The sequence below is a fragment of the Melopsittacus undulatus genome, chromosome 4 (genome assembly GCF_012275295.1).
Source record: "Melopsittacus undulatus isolate bMelUnd1 chromosome 4, bMelUnd1.mat.Z, whole genome shotgun sequence".
In the NCBI taxonomy this organism is placed as follows: domain Eukaryota; kingdom Metazoa; phylum Chordata; class Aves; order Psittaciformes; family Psittaculidae; genus Melopsittacus; species Melopsittacus undulatus.
The window spans coordinates 63,451,505-63,468,454 of NC_047530.1; the positions used below are offsets into that span (position 1 = coordinate 63,451,505).

Below are 16,950 nucleotides of genomic sequence, written 5' to 3' on the forward strand. Positions count from 1 at the left end.
TGCATACAATATGTTAATAAAAATGGTTAAATGCTTTGTCTGTCTTGCCTGTAGAGAAGTCATCACAAATGTTTGTGCTGTAAACTAAAATGTCTTGAAACTCCTTTTTGATTGGTTAAGCATTAAATAAGTTTTTTTTCCATGTTTTCTTCATATTTGTAAGTGGTACTTCAGGAAGGTCTCTCTTTAGATGTGAAATACTTTGGCCTGCACATGGTTATCAGTTGCTTTGATGAAGACTGGTGGGGAGGAGTACGTATTTTGCTGAAATGTCTATTTTTTAATATATTTTTAATATATTTTATGTTAATTTGTATTTATTATTTTTATATATATTTATAATGTATAGTGTAAAAGTCTTCAGATTATGTTGCTTTTGAGTAGCAATAAGTTGTTTTTCTGAACATGATGCTTGTTCCACTGTCTAATATTGGTGTGTACTGAGAAGAATGTGTTAATAATTCTTCCTTAAGATTTTATGAAAATGCATTGAGTTTTTTACTTGCTGAAACAATGCGAAGCCACAGTAGTGTATAAGCCACTTCATTCTATGCATCATTTATTTTACAACAACATTTTCTCACACTTGTGTAAATCTGCTTATAGTTCTTGAAGCTGTGGGTAAAAGGTTTCCTCTGTGTGAGACTGACTTAAAGACTTGTGTATTTGAATACTTGATTATTTACTGTAGGTATGATGCACCTGACAACTATGTACTTACTAGTGTAATAGCAAAAGATTTTGATTTTAGAGGGAAAGCGAAATGTACTAAAATTCAAGTACATGAATAAGGGTATATACTACTTATCCATATAGGTAATAGATGTAGTGGCTATTTTAGCATTAATATATTGTCATGCATGTGCATAATTAGTGTAGAGGCACAGGGTGGATGCTGCGATAGATTAAAGCTGATTAATTTTGACATTCTTTGTACAGTCTCATCAACTCAATAGTTTGTATTGCAGAAGTTTGAGTACATATGCACAACGCTGCAGCTAATAAAACCAGATGGAAACTATCTTCTTTGAGAGTTTTCTTGTTCAAAAAAAATCTTTGGACAGTTGCTCATAGCTTACTCACTGTCTCTGTCTGTGCAATTTCCTTTAATCAGAGTTAAGCTTTTTCCTTTCTCATGTGAAATGAGCAAGGCAGAATTTCTGGAGGTAGAATGAACACCCTTTTCATGTGTTTCAGTTTGTCTAGTAAGAAAAAAAAATGATTTGTAGCATTAGAAACACATTGCAAACTGAGATGGCAAGATACTTTCAGAAACTTACTATGAATTTGAAGCTATAGTAAATGCATTTTTAAAATAGTTTTGAAAATGAGCCTTCAGGGTATTGCTTGCCATCTTTTGAATGGAATGTGGAGGGGAAGTGCATCATTTTAGAAGCACATCAAGGTCTGAGGGTGTCATTTGCATAAATAATGCCATGTTTAGTTTTTTTTTGCCAAACTTTACTCTCAGTGTGTTGAAGGTACTTTGTGGAAAGGGGTGTGTGAAGTGAAAGAAGTTTCCATGTGAATGCTTGAAATGATGGAAGTAACAAGGCAAAGATTCAGCAAGTTGCTTCCATATGTCAAGACATGTAGACCAAGAGGGAGGAGAGAGGAGGCTGGTACTGGAGGGAGTAAGACAATGCTGACTTCTTGCAGATGGCTCAGTTAAGTGACCTCTGGGTCTTACTTGGTGGCTGATCAGTGGGGAACAGCACTCAGTTTTGTGTTAGCTTGCCCTCAGGAGAAAGAAAAATTGCTCATATGTTCTCTGTTTTGGGCTCAAAATCAGGAACTCAGCCAAGATTGTTAAGATACATATAGTATGCTCTAATGAATCTGTCATGCTTTTGAAGAAGGGAAAGTTTAATACAAGGGTTTGGTGCTAAGTAGTCTTTTACTAGTCTTCTAACATGTGAGCAAGCAGTATTTGAATTTTCATAATCAAGCATACTCTGTGGATGGGAACTGCTTGCATCAACTTTTATATCTTGAAAATTAATAATAACAAATGTCAAAGTGCATTATTTTACTGAGTGTTTCAGCAGAAACAAGCACATGTTCTCTACTTGCTGGTGGAGTTACAGAATAAGCCCCACTTCTTAGCTGCAAATGGCAAATTAAGCTAATATTTCTGCCCTGTCATGGCAGGGAAAATCGAGTGAAGTACCCCTTCTTCTGCTCTTTAATTGAAGTGAAAAGCAGAAAAATTGGTTTTGGTAGCATAACACTTAAAAGAAAAAAACACCCAAAGACTTCCTTCTAATATTTCTGTTTTTGGCTTCAAAGTTGGGAAAACCTAACACTGTCTAATATGGATTTTTCAAGTCCCCTGGGAGCTGTTAATTATTTAGCAAGAAATAAGTAAATAATGTGGTAGTTTTCTGTCTAGAGCTCTCCAATCTGTAGCTCAGTAACAGGTAATCCTTAAATAAACATGGATTGGTTTGCTGATGTCTTATATGCTCTTTATGTAAAAGATCTTTGCGGACCTTCCTTTATGTATTACTGCCCTAATTCATTCCATGAGAGTAATACATAATGTGAAGCCATCACTACTTCTTGAGCCAGCATCCATTTTCAGTTGACGGTGGAATTTTTCCATTGAGTTCCTTAACATCTGGTTCAACCCTCATAAACAAGCAAGGCCCTTCCCAGACAAAGCCAGGACATTGTTTCAAGGAACATGTAATTTATGTAGCCCTATAGATATGCATGGCACTCGTACATAAAATGCAAGAAGGTGGTGGGTTTCTGCCTTGAAGAGTCATAATCCTAAACAGATGAGTGTTGGCTGCGTAGACAGTGGAATTTAAGTTATTTCTGCTTACTTTTAGTTCTTGTGTCATGAAGACTTTAACTTTTGAATACTTAGACTGATAACCTTTCATTCTGAAATTTTTCAGGGTAAGCATCTAACCCTATCATGGGACTGCCAACAATATAGGGGTGCTAGTTGAAGATTGTGGGATTAGAAGTTAGGTGGAGTTCTTGCACTAATGCAGTACTGCGTGTGCAGAGAGTAGTGATTGGAAATGGGGCACGTGTGATGCTCTGCCAAAGTCCTTGACTCCAGGTCAGATGTAAACTCACTTCAGCATAATCCAGTGTGTGTTAGACATAGGTGTTTTGAGTACTTCTGAAGGGCACATTGGCTGCTCTTTCCTGGCTTTCAAGAGTACATTTCAGAATTTGAGAAGCACAGTATACTACCAGCCAGCTGTAACTTGTGGGATTTATTGTTTCTGAGTGTTTGAGATTTAGGTTTTATGGGGTTTCTGTTTGTTTTGCAGTGTTGTGGTTGTTGGTTGTTTGGGGTTTTTTTTTGGGTTTTTTTGTGGGTTTTTTGTGTTTTTTTTGTGGATTTTTTTGTGGGTTTTTTTTGTGGGTTTTTGTTTGGGTTTGTTGTTTTTTTAAATTATGCTTTTTATTACTTAAAGAGAAATGGTGTTTGTAGGAATATATCCATTTGCATAGTCGCAGTACCTAAGTTTTTCTAAGGTATCAGTGGCTTTACTCAAAATGTGTGTTTAAATACCTGTGCTTCTCTTGACTGCAAACTTTGTTATTCCATGAAGGGGATGTAATCATGCTTGGAAGTATGAGGATGCAAATGTTGCATATATGTACCAAAATCTCTTCCATTAAATATTAGGAGCTTAGAAATGTGAAGGAAGACGCAGGTTTTCTTAATTGCTTCTTCCTGTTGTTCCATATAACATGCTTCACCTGTAGCTTTGTGTTTTACTAAATGAATAGTACCTTAAAAGGCAGTGAAGTTATCTTCCATTTTGGAAGCAATATTTGATGGAACTGTCCTTTAAAATGAACTGTGTTTCCAGCGTATGTATTGGAAGCACTAATAGTAAGAGGGTTAAAAATAAAAATCCTTAAACAAAACAAAAAATGCAGTTATTTGGAGAAAAAAAATAGGTATATCTAATTGCATCTTTAATTAACTTTCAGTTAAATTGCTCCTCTGTATGCCATAATTATAAATGGATGTGCATTACGGTTGTTTAGGAGGCTCAGTTGTGAAAGGCAGTAAGGAAGCTTCCTTAAGTCCTGTTTGCTTATCTAAGACAGTGAAAGAGCTTGTTTTGCAACATCCTATTTCCACTTGTATCTTTCAAAAAGATTTAAGTTGGTCTGCAGAAAACTTTGTAACTTGCAAAATCCTGTATGTGAATATATTGATACAGTGTGACTGGTGACTGGTTTTGTACATGTAGTTAATACATACTGATACAAATAAATGTAACAACTTCTTCTGTCTCATTAGGTCAAAGCTGAAAGCTGATCAGTCTTCCTTTTTAATCTCTGAACATGAAACATGTAGCTAGGGCTTCACATGTGAATGGCTAAGGGTATTTTCAAGCATAAAACATTAATCATTGACTGGGGACTAAGATGTCTCAGGCTAATTATTATCCATGTTCAACAGTAACTTCTGAAGTGCTTTCCATGTGTCTTCATCCATGACTTCTCTCGAACTGCCTATTTACAATTATAGTTTCCCTAAGGCTATATTCCTATTTCTGATGGCAACCACTCAGCTATCAGTTTCTTCCACTGCTATTTATCTCGCTAGTGACACATAGTGAGCTCATGGTTATTATGCATTATGGTGGGTTTTGTCTCTATTTCAATCACAGGAGCAGTTTTGAACTGCAGAAACTGCTCCTGCACCTTCTACTTTTTCCAGGTAGAAATCATTATCTACATTAACATTACAATAACCTCTTGATGTAGAGTTTAGCTCATAGTGTATGACAAGGACATGTATGAAGGCCGTATGTTTTCCTGAATTTGTTTGAAATGCCTGGCTGTGCTAGGCTGTAATGGGAATATTGGCATACATTTACAATTTAAATTTAGCTTCTTCTCATCTAGCTTTCTGGGAAGAGGAAGCTACTGCCTGGGGAGAATGGTATGGATTAGGGAATTGAAAGAATGTTAGTGGCACTCAACATTTGTAGGAAATCTTAGACTGGGAGGTTTGTCTCCCTTTTGGCAAAACCACACCCAGTGGAAGGAAAGAGACTGTTTAGGTTGGACTGATTTCTCTAAAAAGGTAAATCAAGAATGCTTACTTAACTTCTTGCTTAGTTCAGGCAGAACTAAGTGGTGGGAAGGCTTCATTCTTGTAGGAAACTGCATTTGTCACTCCTAGTATAGGAATCATTTTGTTAACGTAATGCAGTAATTACAAGGCTGTTGTGTTTTTTTCTTTTTATTTCATCTTTGTTGTCTTTTCTATTGTTACATATATTTATTATTGGGACTATCTTGAGAGTTTGTATCTGTAACATTAAAATTTTCTCTGATGGACATAGTTCTTGTAGGTGCCTCACACTGAAGGCAGATTAAAATGGCAATTGTCCTTGATGAGTTGCTTATGAATAATTTGCTCGGTCAGAAACAGTGGGAATTTTTATCACTAGAATTATTCTCAGTGACTCTGCATCACTACTTAGAGATTGCTCTGAGTTCCAAATGAATCAGAGTTTTAGGTGGTGAAGTTCCAGTTTATAACACCTTCTTGTTATATTTAACATTTTGTGCAAGTTTTCTTGCATTGTAGAGCAATGGAGAAGGAGCAATTTGTCACTGTGGCGTCTATCAAGATGCTTAAACCTTTCCATTGAAACAAGGGGAACAGAAAATCACAAATTTCTCCGAATCACCACTCTGAAAGCTCAATCTTCTCAAAATAGCAGAGTGTTTGTGGGGTTTGGTTTTGTTTTGGCTTTTTGTGTTTAGAAATGCTTGTACTCTTTACCTCTGGGGGAAAAAAGAAAATGAAGAAAGTGGAGATAAGTATGTGAAGGGTACAAAATTAACAATACAGTGGGTTCCTGATGTGTAGGGAGGAGACTTGCTGCTTCTAGTTTAGAGAGAAGCTTTCTGCATACTGGTGTTTCTAATGATGTGCTGTGGGGGCTTCATTGTTAAGTAATTTCTTTTCTTCAGGTTCCTCCTGTGTGGAATTAATTTATTCTGCACACAGAGATTTATAACGTGTTTTCTTGCATGTGTAGATAATACCTTCACACCTTTTGGTATCCTTTCAGTCATTTATTTAAAATGAGAGTACCTGTGACCTTTCAATTAATACTTCCATTGAGGAAACTTTCAAGTCAAATAAAAGGAGGACTTCGATGTTTCTCCATAGTTAAGGGCATTTGATAGCTCTCAACTGTATTTGCTGTATATATAAATAAAGTACAGTTATATAAATGCCATCTTTCACTTAGTGCAGTTTTTGGACACAGCAGCAATACTAAAATACCTGCTTACTTAAGACCATTGTTTTAAAAATTATCTTTTCCAGTTAATTTCAGGTAAAGTGAAGGTTAAGAAAAGATGCAGCATGTGTGCTTGCATGCACATGTTCTTTTCCCTTCTAGGCTTACTTGCAAACTTTTAAACTATTCACTGTGTATTACAGTTCTCCCTGTGCCACCACTCTGCACAGGAGATAGTTTATCTGCCACTCAGGGAGCACAAACTGCAAACTCTAAATGGTGTTTTAGTCTGGAATGTGTGGGTGCCTCAGGGACATTTGCTGTTGCTGCTCCCACACAGAAATAGCACCTTGCCATTACCTGCGGAAAGGTTGCATTAATACTGTGGAGTCACACACAATGTACTGTCTTCTAAGAGTACTGGTTGTATTAGAAACAGTAAATTCTAGTTCTGAATTACATATGTAGACCACTTGAGGGGTGAGGAAACTTGAGAGGAGAGGAAACACAACAGGGCTTGGGAAAGGAATACCTTGGTATACCCAAAATGTAGGCCAGACTTGTGAAAAAGCTATATATTTGCACTTAGTTTTGGGCTACATTTTGTCATCTCCTTTCTTTTAACTTCTTATATGCTCTGTATTTTCACACCAAACCAAATAGGCCTTGACACTGTATCATTGATGTGTTTGGCTTTGGCATCTCAAGCGCTTACTAGGGTCCCACTAGTTCTAGAGGTTGAATTCATGCTGTCAGTTCCTGGGTAACTTTACACAATTCCTTTTTGTCTTCATCTTCCTTTCCATCCTTGTTCTTCTCCTGCTTTCTCTTCTTCCCCAACCCCCCCAAAACAACAAACCATTAAATATAATACTTATTCTGGTTCTAGCTACACCCATTGCTCTGTTGTTGCTGCCAAAATTCATGTTTGGGATTAGTCATCCTCTCAGATACTGCATCTTCACCACTTCTTCATTAGGAGAAGTATTAGTTCATGCAGAATTTTGTCTACTGTGACTTTCCAGCTCAGGTCTTCTGCTTACACGTAATTTTGTTGTTCTTGTCTTGGGGTTCCTACATATTGAGGGAGTCACATTAATCAATTGTTCTGAATGCAGAAGATAAAAGATGAGCACTTTCTGAAACAAAATATTCAGAGAATGGCAGAGTATTCAGAAACTGTTTTTGGTTTTGTGTTACAAGGCATTCTGAAGACTGGTTTTAAGCTTGTCACATGTCCCCATTTGGTTAATATTGAATTAGATTGTACATGTAATGGTTTCATTTTCCAAAACAAAATGCTCATTTGGATGAATGAAATCTGCAGTACTGAGTTTTGACTCTTTTTGTTAGTTAGATAACTGGATAACGTCCTTTTGCCCTGGTACTCTTGCCTTGTTAATTACAAGCAGATTTGGCATGAAAACTGTGACTGTCCTTATGTTGAGATGTTTGTCTTCTTAGAAAAACGTTTTGTTGTCAAATTTAGGATAAAATTGTTGTTCAAGTGGAACTCCAAACTTCCAAATATTTTACGCACAGTTCTAGTTTTCATTATGGTTCTTAAAGCTGTGTTCAGAATACAAGTTTGTGCTTTTCATATTCAGTTGGATTTAGAAACAGTAGTTCAGTTGCCTTTTCACTTCTTGTGGCTACTTTATTGAGTTAAAGCAGTTGGAGCACTTGATTTATGAAAAACAGACATTTTAGCAGAAAGTGTTAGGAAATGCAGCTTCTGTGTGTTTGTAAATGATGGTGTGAGGATCTGTATTTGTCTTAAAATGAAGATTTGTCTACCAACATATAATTTTACAGATTAAGATAGTATTACATGTCAGTTCAATATTAAACAACTTTACTCTTTATTTAAGATGATCCTAGGTGTTAATGGTGATCTTATAGTAAGATGTGATCAGATCATTCAGATATTTCTAATGGCAACTGCGATTACCTTCTGAATTTTGTATTCTGAAGAATAATTTAGGTAATACTTGGAAAAACAAGTGTTTAAAATTCTGTAGGAGAATGATGGATGACATAATGTAACATTCTACTGTGTTTTTGTCTCCTTTTTGTGAGAAAACTGGCTTTGGTGTGGTTTTGATGCTTAAAAAAACACCTTATGTTTTACAGCCTTAGTTTTTTGAGCTTACTTCATTATTCAAAATGATACATAACCATAAAAGTTTTATGTCATCTTGAAGGTTATTCAACCAGCATTGTGATTTAACCTCACTGTTTAAGTATTTTCTGTTTTATTCTCTGAACAGTGTGCTCCTGTGAATAATTAAGCAATTAAAATGTACCTGTAGAAAGCAAAAAGATATGTGGTAGGGTTCAGGAATTATTTCTGATGGGAGAAATCAGGGTGAGTGATGGCAGGAATCTTTCTGCTTGCAGAGCATAGTAGGATATCAACATAATGCTTGGCTTCCTCTCCACCCCTACAACAGCAAATGCTTCTTTACTCTTTTGGACCTGCAAAAGATTGTTAGTTTTTATGATAGTGAGACTATCTTCCCATTAATACTCCATGTTTATGGAAAAATACATTAGTCACATTTTAAAAAGCCATTTACTATTGATATTCTCATATTCTATTTTCTCTGCTGTCTTGCACATCTTTTGTCGTTGTCATCTGTAAAACTGATGGAACAAATTTTCTTGAAGATTTGGATAGGAAATAGTCCCACTGAAAATGGGGATAGATATAGTGATGTAGTGACATCAGTCAGTCACCTTCCCTTCAGCAGCAATGTATGAAGTATTTCTTGGAGAAGAGTTATTCTCCATAAACATAGCAAGCTATGGTGATTAATAAAGAATTGCTGGGTTTTCTTTAATCTGATGTAGATTCAACTTCAAAACAAATTTATGAACATGTAATTGTAGAATTTCTATTATTATGACCTTTATATCAATAATACTTTCACTAATCCTTCCTCTCCTTCCATGTCCTCATCAGATATGGAAATTCCTCCTCTGCAGCATTTTTTAATTGTACGCAGTTACACTGGGAAATGCTTGTTTCTTAGTAATACATGTTGGCGGTTGTTTCTGGCTCCAGACCCTTTATAGTCCTCATGTCATGATGCTATGTTAAAATGGAGATTAGGAGCCATCTGGAACATACAGATGCAATTGGTTTGGAAGTTCCAGATGGTCACGTTGTCGAAAATAGTTCTCTAGAAGATGTGCCCTAATACTGACTGCTCCAAGGTATGCTTACAAAGTATAACTGAACAGTGTCTATCCTGCATTTCCAGTCACTCCCCAATATCTGCTCGATGGGGAGCTTCATCCTTGCAACAGTTTGAGGGGAGGGAGAGCTACTGATGTAACTTAGCCATCTATATTTTGTCTCTCACTTCAATGTTTTATTTGTCCCATTTACGGTACTTATCCCTCTTTCCCCATTCACTTTTTTTCCCTTATCTTGTTACATTAGCATTGCATCAAACTTCTTTTGAATTTTTAACTTGATACTGTTTGGAAAAATTTCTTCTTGGTTATATGTCTTTGCCTTGCTGGAAGGTTATTCTAAGAAATAACCTGAGGTGTGTAAAGGTAGGGTTGAAAATGACAAAAAGAGTTTGGTTTTGGTCTGCAAACATGGGCAGCTTCTGAATAAAAAAGAAAAAGAAATCTGTAAGGATATAGTGTATTTTTTCTGTAGTATCCTCTTTTGCTTTGTCACTTAACCTCCTTAACTGCCCCCAGTATCTCACAGCAAACTGCATTGCTTTTAGACTGCTAAATTAAGTTAGAAGTACTGCTTGGTTGCCTCCCCTGCTTCTCATCCACCTCTCTTATGCTGCCTTAGAGATAGTAATGATTTTTATTTTCATAGATATGAACACCTGTATGTATTCACCTTAATTTTCATGTGTGTAGTTTACCCAGCTGGTCTGCTAAAATACTTCTTGCACAATATTCATTTCTTAGTGTTTGTCACCAGGGTCATGGACAGGATTTACAGTTTTCATACAAGAAACGGAGCATAGTCTCTAAAATATTCCAGAGTTGGCAAAGGAGTTAGGTGCTTTCTGAGGATTTACATTGTTTGATAGCTGAAAATAAGGTACCATTGCTGTACTGCAGATGTTTAAGTGTCTAGTCCCATTGTTGATGTTGATCTAAGGCTAGGTGTTTCTTTTTTGTAACTTAACCTGCACAGATGAAAGCCTAGGAAATCTCTTTGGAGACAAAACCTCAGCTGTTCAAAATAGGATATGGACAGATAAATAAAAACCACTAGTGGGCATACAATTTCATTATTTTCTAGGGGTTTTAGTAGCATGAAAAATTCAGGGTACCTACAGAACCTTACTATTGTGTCATCTTAAAAAAAAATCTTACCTAAAAATATCATTTAATATCATTTAAATGTGTTAATGATTTTTTTCTTAATATCTGTACTTGTTTTCTTGGTACTCTGCATATTGAAGTGATATATGTGTGCTCTGTTGTATTAAGGTGAAACTGAGGAAGCTAATTCTCCACACTGAAAGAAAGAGGTTTTCCACTGGTCAAATAGAAAGTTGTCTTTTTCTAACAGTTATTTTGTTATTCAGGTGGAATGAGCTTCTTGTTGAGCTGAAGTTGTGAAGATTAATTCTAGAAACATACTGGTGATGCAGGTTCCTCTCCCATTATTCTTTTCACTGTGAATAAGAACTGAGGCAGAAACAGCCAAGATGCATGAATCCCAAAGGTGGAAAGATCAGAAATAGATAAGAACACTAACTATAAGTAATAATACTTTAAAGTGCTTGTTTTAAATGGAGAAAGGTTTGTTTGGTATGTTGCTCTTTTTTTACCTATTGCATGTAAAACACTTTCTTTGAATTCTGAAATGCTCATGGGTTTTTAGGGAATTTTCATTGGTTGTTTTTTTGAATTCAAGATATTCTTATTTCCATCCAAAATCATCTAAACAGAAATTACAATGTATGTAAAAATAATACCTTACTGTCTTAATATAAAAACTCCCCAAAGTGCTTGAACTACAATTTATTTTCAAGCTGGAATACAAGGAAGCCAAAAGCTTTTCTTCCAGCTGCTGGATGTTTTTTGTGTTTTCTTCTTGAAGGCCCAATGATTTGCAACTTGAGCCAGTTTTTGGGGGGTCAGGGCACAGTCTTATTTGTTTTGTTGGTATCTTCCAGTATCTTGTGTCACCATCTCTACGTTCTCCACTGAGAATAGCTTACATGTTTTGGCTGCATGAACACTACAGTTTCTGTTGGGGAAAGAAGAGGAAGGGAAGTTGTAAATAGCCCTTTTCTTAGTGTTTCCCTCATTTTGAGAAGAAGAATGAGATGATTTACGATGGGATTAAGTCTTGCTGTCAAATATGCCTACTAATTTTGGTCAGTTGATCCCTCAAGGTGAGTACTGATTAGTATAAACCCCATCACTCTATATGAAAAGAAGGGAAGCCTAAGTAGAGGTGCTTGCACAGAGATCATGAACTCTGATTCAGTCATATGAATTTACTCAAAATGTTTTATAACTGAAGTATTAATGCAATTAAATGTGTGTTATATCTGTATTACCTATAAAGTGAGTTCTGTATTCCATTTTGCTCATTTGAGAGCAGCACTTCTGTTTTCAGGGTATGTGGCCTAACACTAAGTTTTCACTAATGAAATTGTTCCATTGCAACATGCAGTTGAAGTTCTTATGGAATGATTCCAAATCTGGTTTTGGGGAAAAAATAAAAATCCTGGCACTTAAAACTGCCTGGGTTAGAATGGTAAAACAGAACTAAAAGTTGATGCAGCAGTGATCTGCTCTATGCAGAGGTTGTCATGCAGTTTTCAACATCACCTTTTCCTTCAAGTTTAACAGCTACAGTAAAAAATTCTTGTTTTCCTGAGTTTTGTGATACTCCCTCTGTTACAGAAAATACATAAATAAATAGCTTAAAAAATAAACAACATAGTTGAAACTCTTCTTAAGAGTTCCTGTGAAAGCCCTGATTTCTCAAAAATAAAACCAGAATTTACTTCCCCTTGAAACCTTTTTGGGCTCTTAAAATTCTCAGATTGTGTTACAGGCAAGATAAATTATTTTCATTGGTGGAGAAAAAAAGGGCTGTAGCAAAAAACTATTTTACTATTTTCCTATACAATATGTGGTTTTCAAAATTGTGGACAAGATGGTTATTACAATCAGCTTGGAATTTATCCACAAGTTTACTCCCTGGAGTTCACAGAATCATGGAATTGTTAGGGTTGGAAGGGACTTCTGGAGATCATCTAGTCCAACCCCCAGCGCATACTGTTAACATTTTTGTATTTCAGTAAATGCATTTCATGTAAGTGCATCCAGACTTTTTTTGTCTTCCTGACTATCTAAGACAGGAGATAAACTTCTCTTTGTAGCGACCAAACTGAGTTGGGTTTTTTTTCTCTAATCATTAATGCGGCTCTGAGAAGAGCTTAAGGATATTAGGTGACCAAATTTCAGTGGCTGGCAGTTTAGACTACTTTTCCTTTGAAGATCCTCATATATATTTTTATCATATGTCCACAGAATGTGTGAATCTCTGAAGTTTTGGTTAGGTTTAGCATGAGAAATGTGAAGGGCTTAGTGTCTTTAAGACAGAAGACTCTAGTATTGAGAAGTAAAAGACTGATGGGATGTAATACTTGTCTTGAATGACATTTGTTCAGTCCTCTTTTGTCTCTTGTCTTGTATTTCCTTTCATACTGGATCTTAATCTCAGACCTGCACCTTTCTTTGTTTTAGCATCTCTCTTCTTTTAGCTAATGCCTTCCTATTTTCTGTGTATTTCGTTGCCTGTTGCGCAACCAGTCTTGGCCCAAAGACCTCTATCAGACACAAGTGAATTCTTTTAAGCAGACTTTTTTCTTCACATCTGGATTTGAAAATTGTAAAAGTATGTATATGTTACTGATAGAATTTCACCCTTCTGGAAATGTCTTATTTCAGCTGTAACTTATTACCCAATAGTTGCTGAAACCAGAAATACAGTATCATGAAGCCTGGCTGACACTTTAAGTTTTTCCACGTGGTGTGGTAATCTGGCAGGTATTGTGATGTCCTAGGAATTTGGCTACAGAAGATAAGAATTAAGAAGTGTTAGAGAAGTCTGCCTTAGATCTGAATTGTACTATTATGGTAAACTTGCTGGTACTGTAACTACTGTAACTGTTTTCTTAATACATTCATTTTCTTCATGGAAGTGGCTTTGCTAATTATATTTTTATATATATATAATTATATAATTTATATATATATTTCATATCATTATGTAGTATGTTATTGCTTATGTTTGTTGCAGATGATTAGGGGTATTATAATGTACTGCTTTGCTTAACCCCCTCCCCAGTTCTGTTGAGGTGACCTTTTTGGGTAGTGTCTGCGGTTTTGTATGGTAATTCTCACTTGTACCAGCAATCAAAGAATGCACTTTTTATGTTGTTTAGTCCTTCTGAGGAAGTGGAAGAAATAGTCCTTTATAGGAGGAACCATACCCTGAGAGTTGCCGTCTCTCCTTTTCCTACCTTTTTCCTCCTTACAGCAAACAAGTATTCTTTCAGTTTGTTCAATTTAAGGGTGGGTTGTTTGGTTGGTTTTTGTTTTTTCTCCTAGCTTAAAGGCTAAGTTTACAGTTACCACTTGTTTACTTGTTTTCTTATATGTGTTAAATAATCTCCTTAATAGCTAGTACTCACCCTATGTATTTTTATGTAGATTCACTATCTAAAATAGTATGACCCAGACATTGCTGCTCCTGTCTGCTCTCTTATTGTGAGGCTGAATATGGAGTACTTTTGTCCAGTTGTGTCCCACTCAGCACAGGAAAGATCCTGACACATGAGAGTGACTCCGGTGGATGATTGCCAGGTTGATCAAGGGCCTGAAGTAACTGATGTACAAAAAGAAACTGAGAGCAGGGCCTATTCAGCATGGAGAGGCTGAGGTAAAAGTCATCCAGTAGCAGTCTTCAGCTACCCTACAGCTGGTTAGAAGATAAGCTGAGTCAGGCTCCTCCTAAAAATGTACAGATCTTCACACAGACTTTTCTAGGCTGAACAGCCCCAACTTTCTCAGCCTGTCTTCATATGGGAGGTGCTCCAGTCCCCTGATCATCCTTGTGACCCTCCTCTGGACTTGTTCCAACAGTTCCATGTCCTTTTTATGTTGAGGACACCAGAACTGCACACAATACTCCAAGTGAGGTCTCATGAGAGCAGAGTAGAGGGACAGGATCACCTCCTTCTACCTGCTGGTCAAGCTCCTTTTGATGCAGCCCAGGATACGGTTGGCTTTCTGGGCTGCAAGTGCACACTGAAGCCAGCTCATGTTCATGAAAATCAACCATGTTCATTTTCTAATCAACCAACACCCCCAAGTCCTTCTCCACAGAGCTGCTCTGAATCTCTTCTCTGCCCAACCTGTAGCTGTGCCTGGGATTGCTCTGACCCAGCTGTAGGACCTTGCACTTGTCATGGTTAAACTTCATGGGGTTGGCATCAGCCCACCCTAAAAGCTTGTCAAGGTCCCTCTGGATGGCATTCCTTCCCTCCAGTGTATCAACAGAACCACACAGCTTGGTGTCATTGGCAAACTTGCTGAGGGTGCAGTCAATCCCACTGTACATGTCACTGACACGTTGAACAAGACCGGTCCCAACACCGATCCCTGAGGGACACCACTCGTTACTGGTCTCCAGATGGACATTGAGCCATTGACCACAACTCTTTGCATGCGACCATCCAGCCAGTTCTTTATCCACTGAGTGGTCCACCTATCAAATTGATGTCTCTCCAATTTAGAGACAAAAGTAGTTAATGACTTTTGCTATTTTTAATTAATAACAGTCAACATTTTAAAATGGTAAACATAATCTTTTCCAAAAATGACCTGTTGACTTAATAGGATAACAATAAAAACGTAATTATTCATATATGTGTTCTTTTTACCAGATTATGGAAGAAACAAATACACAGATTGCTTGGCCATCAAAGTTGAAGATTGGAGCAAAATCAAAGAAAGGTATTTTGTTTTTTGTTGCATTTTGGGTTTGGTTTTGGGTATTTTTGTTTGATTTTTGGGGTTTTGTTTGGTTGTTCTTTTTAAATGGGGTGACAGTGGTTGTAATAAAACCAGGGAATAAACAATTCTCTTTAGATTCACCTTATAAATAGTAGGCACATGAAATATTTTCATTTCAGTCTATTGCATGTATAAGTATTTCTTGTTAATGTTCTCTCAGCTTTATGTAGGTATTTGACATACAAACCCAATGTAAGTAGCTTGTACTTCTACAAGTACTTTATTATCAATACTATTCTACTTACTGTCTTTTAGCATGTGTGTTTTCTTCTGTATAATGATACATCTAATCTGAACAATTTATTTTGCAGCTTTCAGAAGTTAGTCTTCCTGATAACATTGTAGGTTAGTTCTGTGGGGTTTTTACATATAGTGCAAAGTACTATATAGAGAGTACAAAGATGGGTGTTGGTCAAGCTCAGTTAGAACAATACATACTCATCCTGTCTCTGACAGAGACAGTCTGCATGCTTTTTTGGTTCCTTTAAGAAATACAAATAGACCTATTTCTTAGGAATAGACAGTATTATGGGGGATTTTTAAAATCATGCTTCTTTGGAAGTACAGCCTATTAATGTTAACCAAGTATACAGTCTGGAGTATCTCTTTTTAAATAAGCCTTTTAGTTCTTTTCTTAAAGAATCATAACTGTGACTGAATTAAACTAATAGTTAATTTCTCTTCTGCAGGAAAAATTAAATTGGGAGGGATTTTTAACATTGCATGTATTTATGTTCAGGCTGATACACATTAAAAACTAAGCAAGTGGAGTTTAATAATTTCTCTGTACATAATATTTAGAATACATAGGTGAAGATGTGGATGAACAACCTTTGTAAATGAAGAAGGTCTCATGGGAAGAGAAATAATCCCTTTAGAAAGGTGCAGGATTAATAACATTTTTATGGTGTGAAGTGATATTCATTCTTTGAGGTACTTCTCCATGTGGTATTGAAGTACAAACTGACTTATTTTTGTCCCCACTTGCATGGAAAAAAATCTCACTTGAGGGGGAGAAATGGGTAAGGAATTCAGACTGGAAAAATGTGTAAGTAGTTGTATGTGTATATTCATATGTATTAGTAAAATACAGGAGTATTAAATATGGGAGTGACAAGGTCTCTGTGCAGAGCTGTGCTCTACCTGTAGTGTTTTACATGCTTTTTGCCTGAGGTGCTGTGAATTGATATATATTTAAAGCTTCTTGGGAAATTGAGGTAGGAGCTGTTTTTTTCTTTTGAGGGGATTAGAGGAAAAAATAAATTGGTACCTATATTTAGGTCAAATTTAAATGAGCCTAGTTCTGAAGATGAAAAGTATGGATGAAAGGCCATGAACAGAGAGCTAAGAAAGGTGACTGGTTGGTATTCTGGATTGGTACTTAGGGATGCATCTTTATGTATAGATTAATTTAACCTCTTTATTAGTGATTTCAAAAAGAATATAATGTTAGATTTGTGGTGAAGCTTTATCAGTATATGTAATGACTTTGAGTACTGGGGAAATAAACCAGCTGAAAATTATGAGCTGATAATAAAACTCAAAATTGAGGGAATAGAACACAATACAGCTGGGCACACTAAGTGCATCTGCAGTGGGAATTACTATCTTG

General features: G+C 36.3%; 1 protein-coding gene across 1 annotated transcript in view; it reads left to right on the forward strand.

Moving 5' to 3' along the window:
* BICC1 (BicC family RNA binding protein 1) overlaps positions 1–16,950 on the forward strand; it is a 111,059-nt gene that overhangs the window by 36,450 nt on the left and 57,659 nt on the right. Inside the window, exon 3 of the mRNA XM_005153651.3 lies at positions 15,209–15,278. Within this exon, the coding sequence (XP_005153708.2) occupies positions 15,209–15,278 (70 nt within the window). The remainder of the gene's footprint in view (positions 1–15,208; positions 15,279–16,950) is intronic.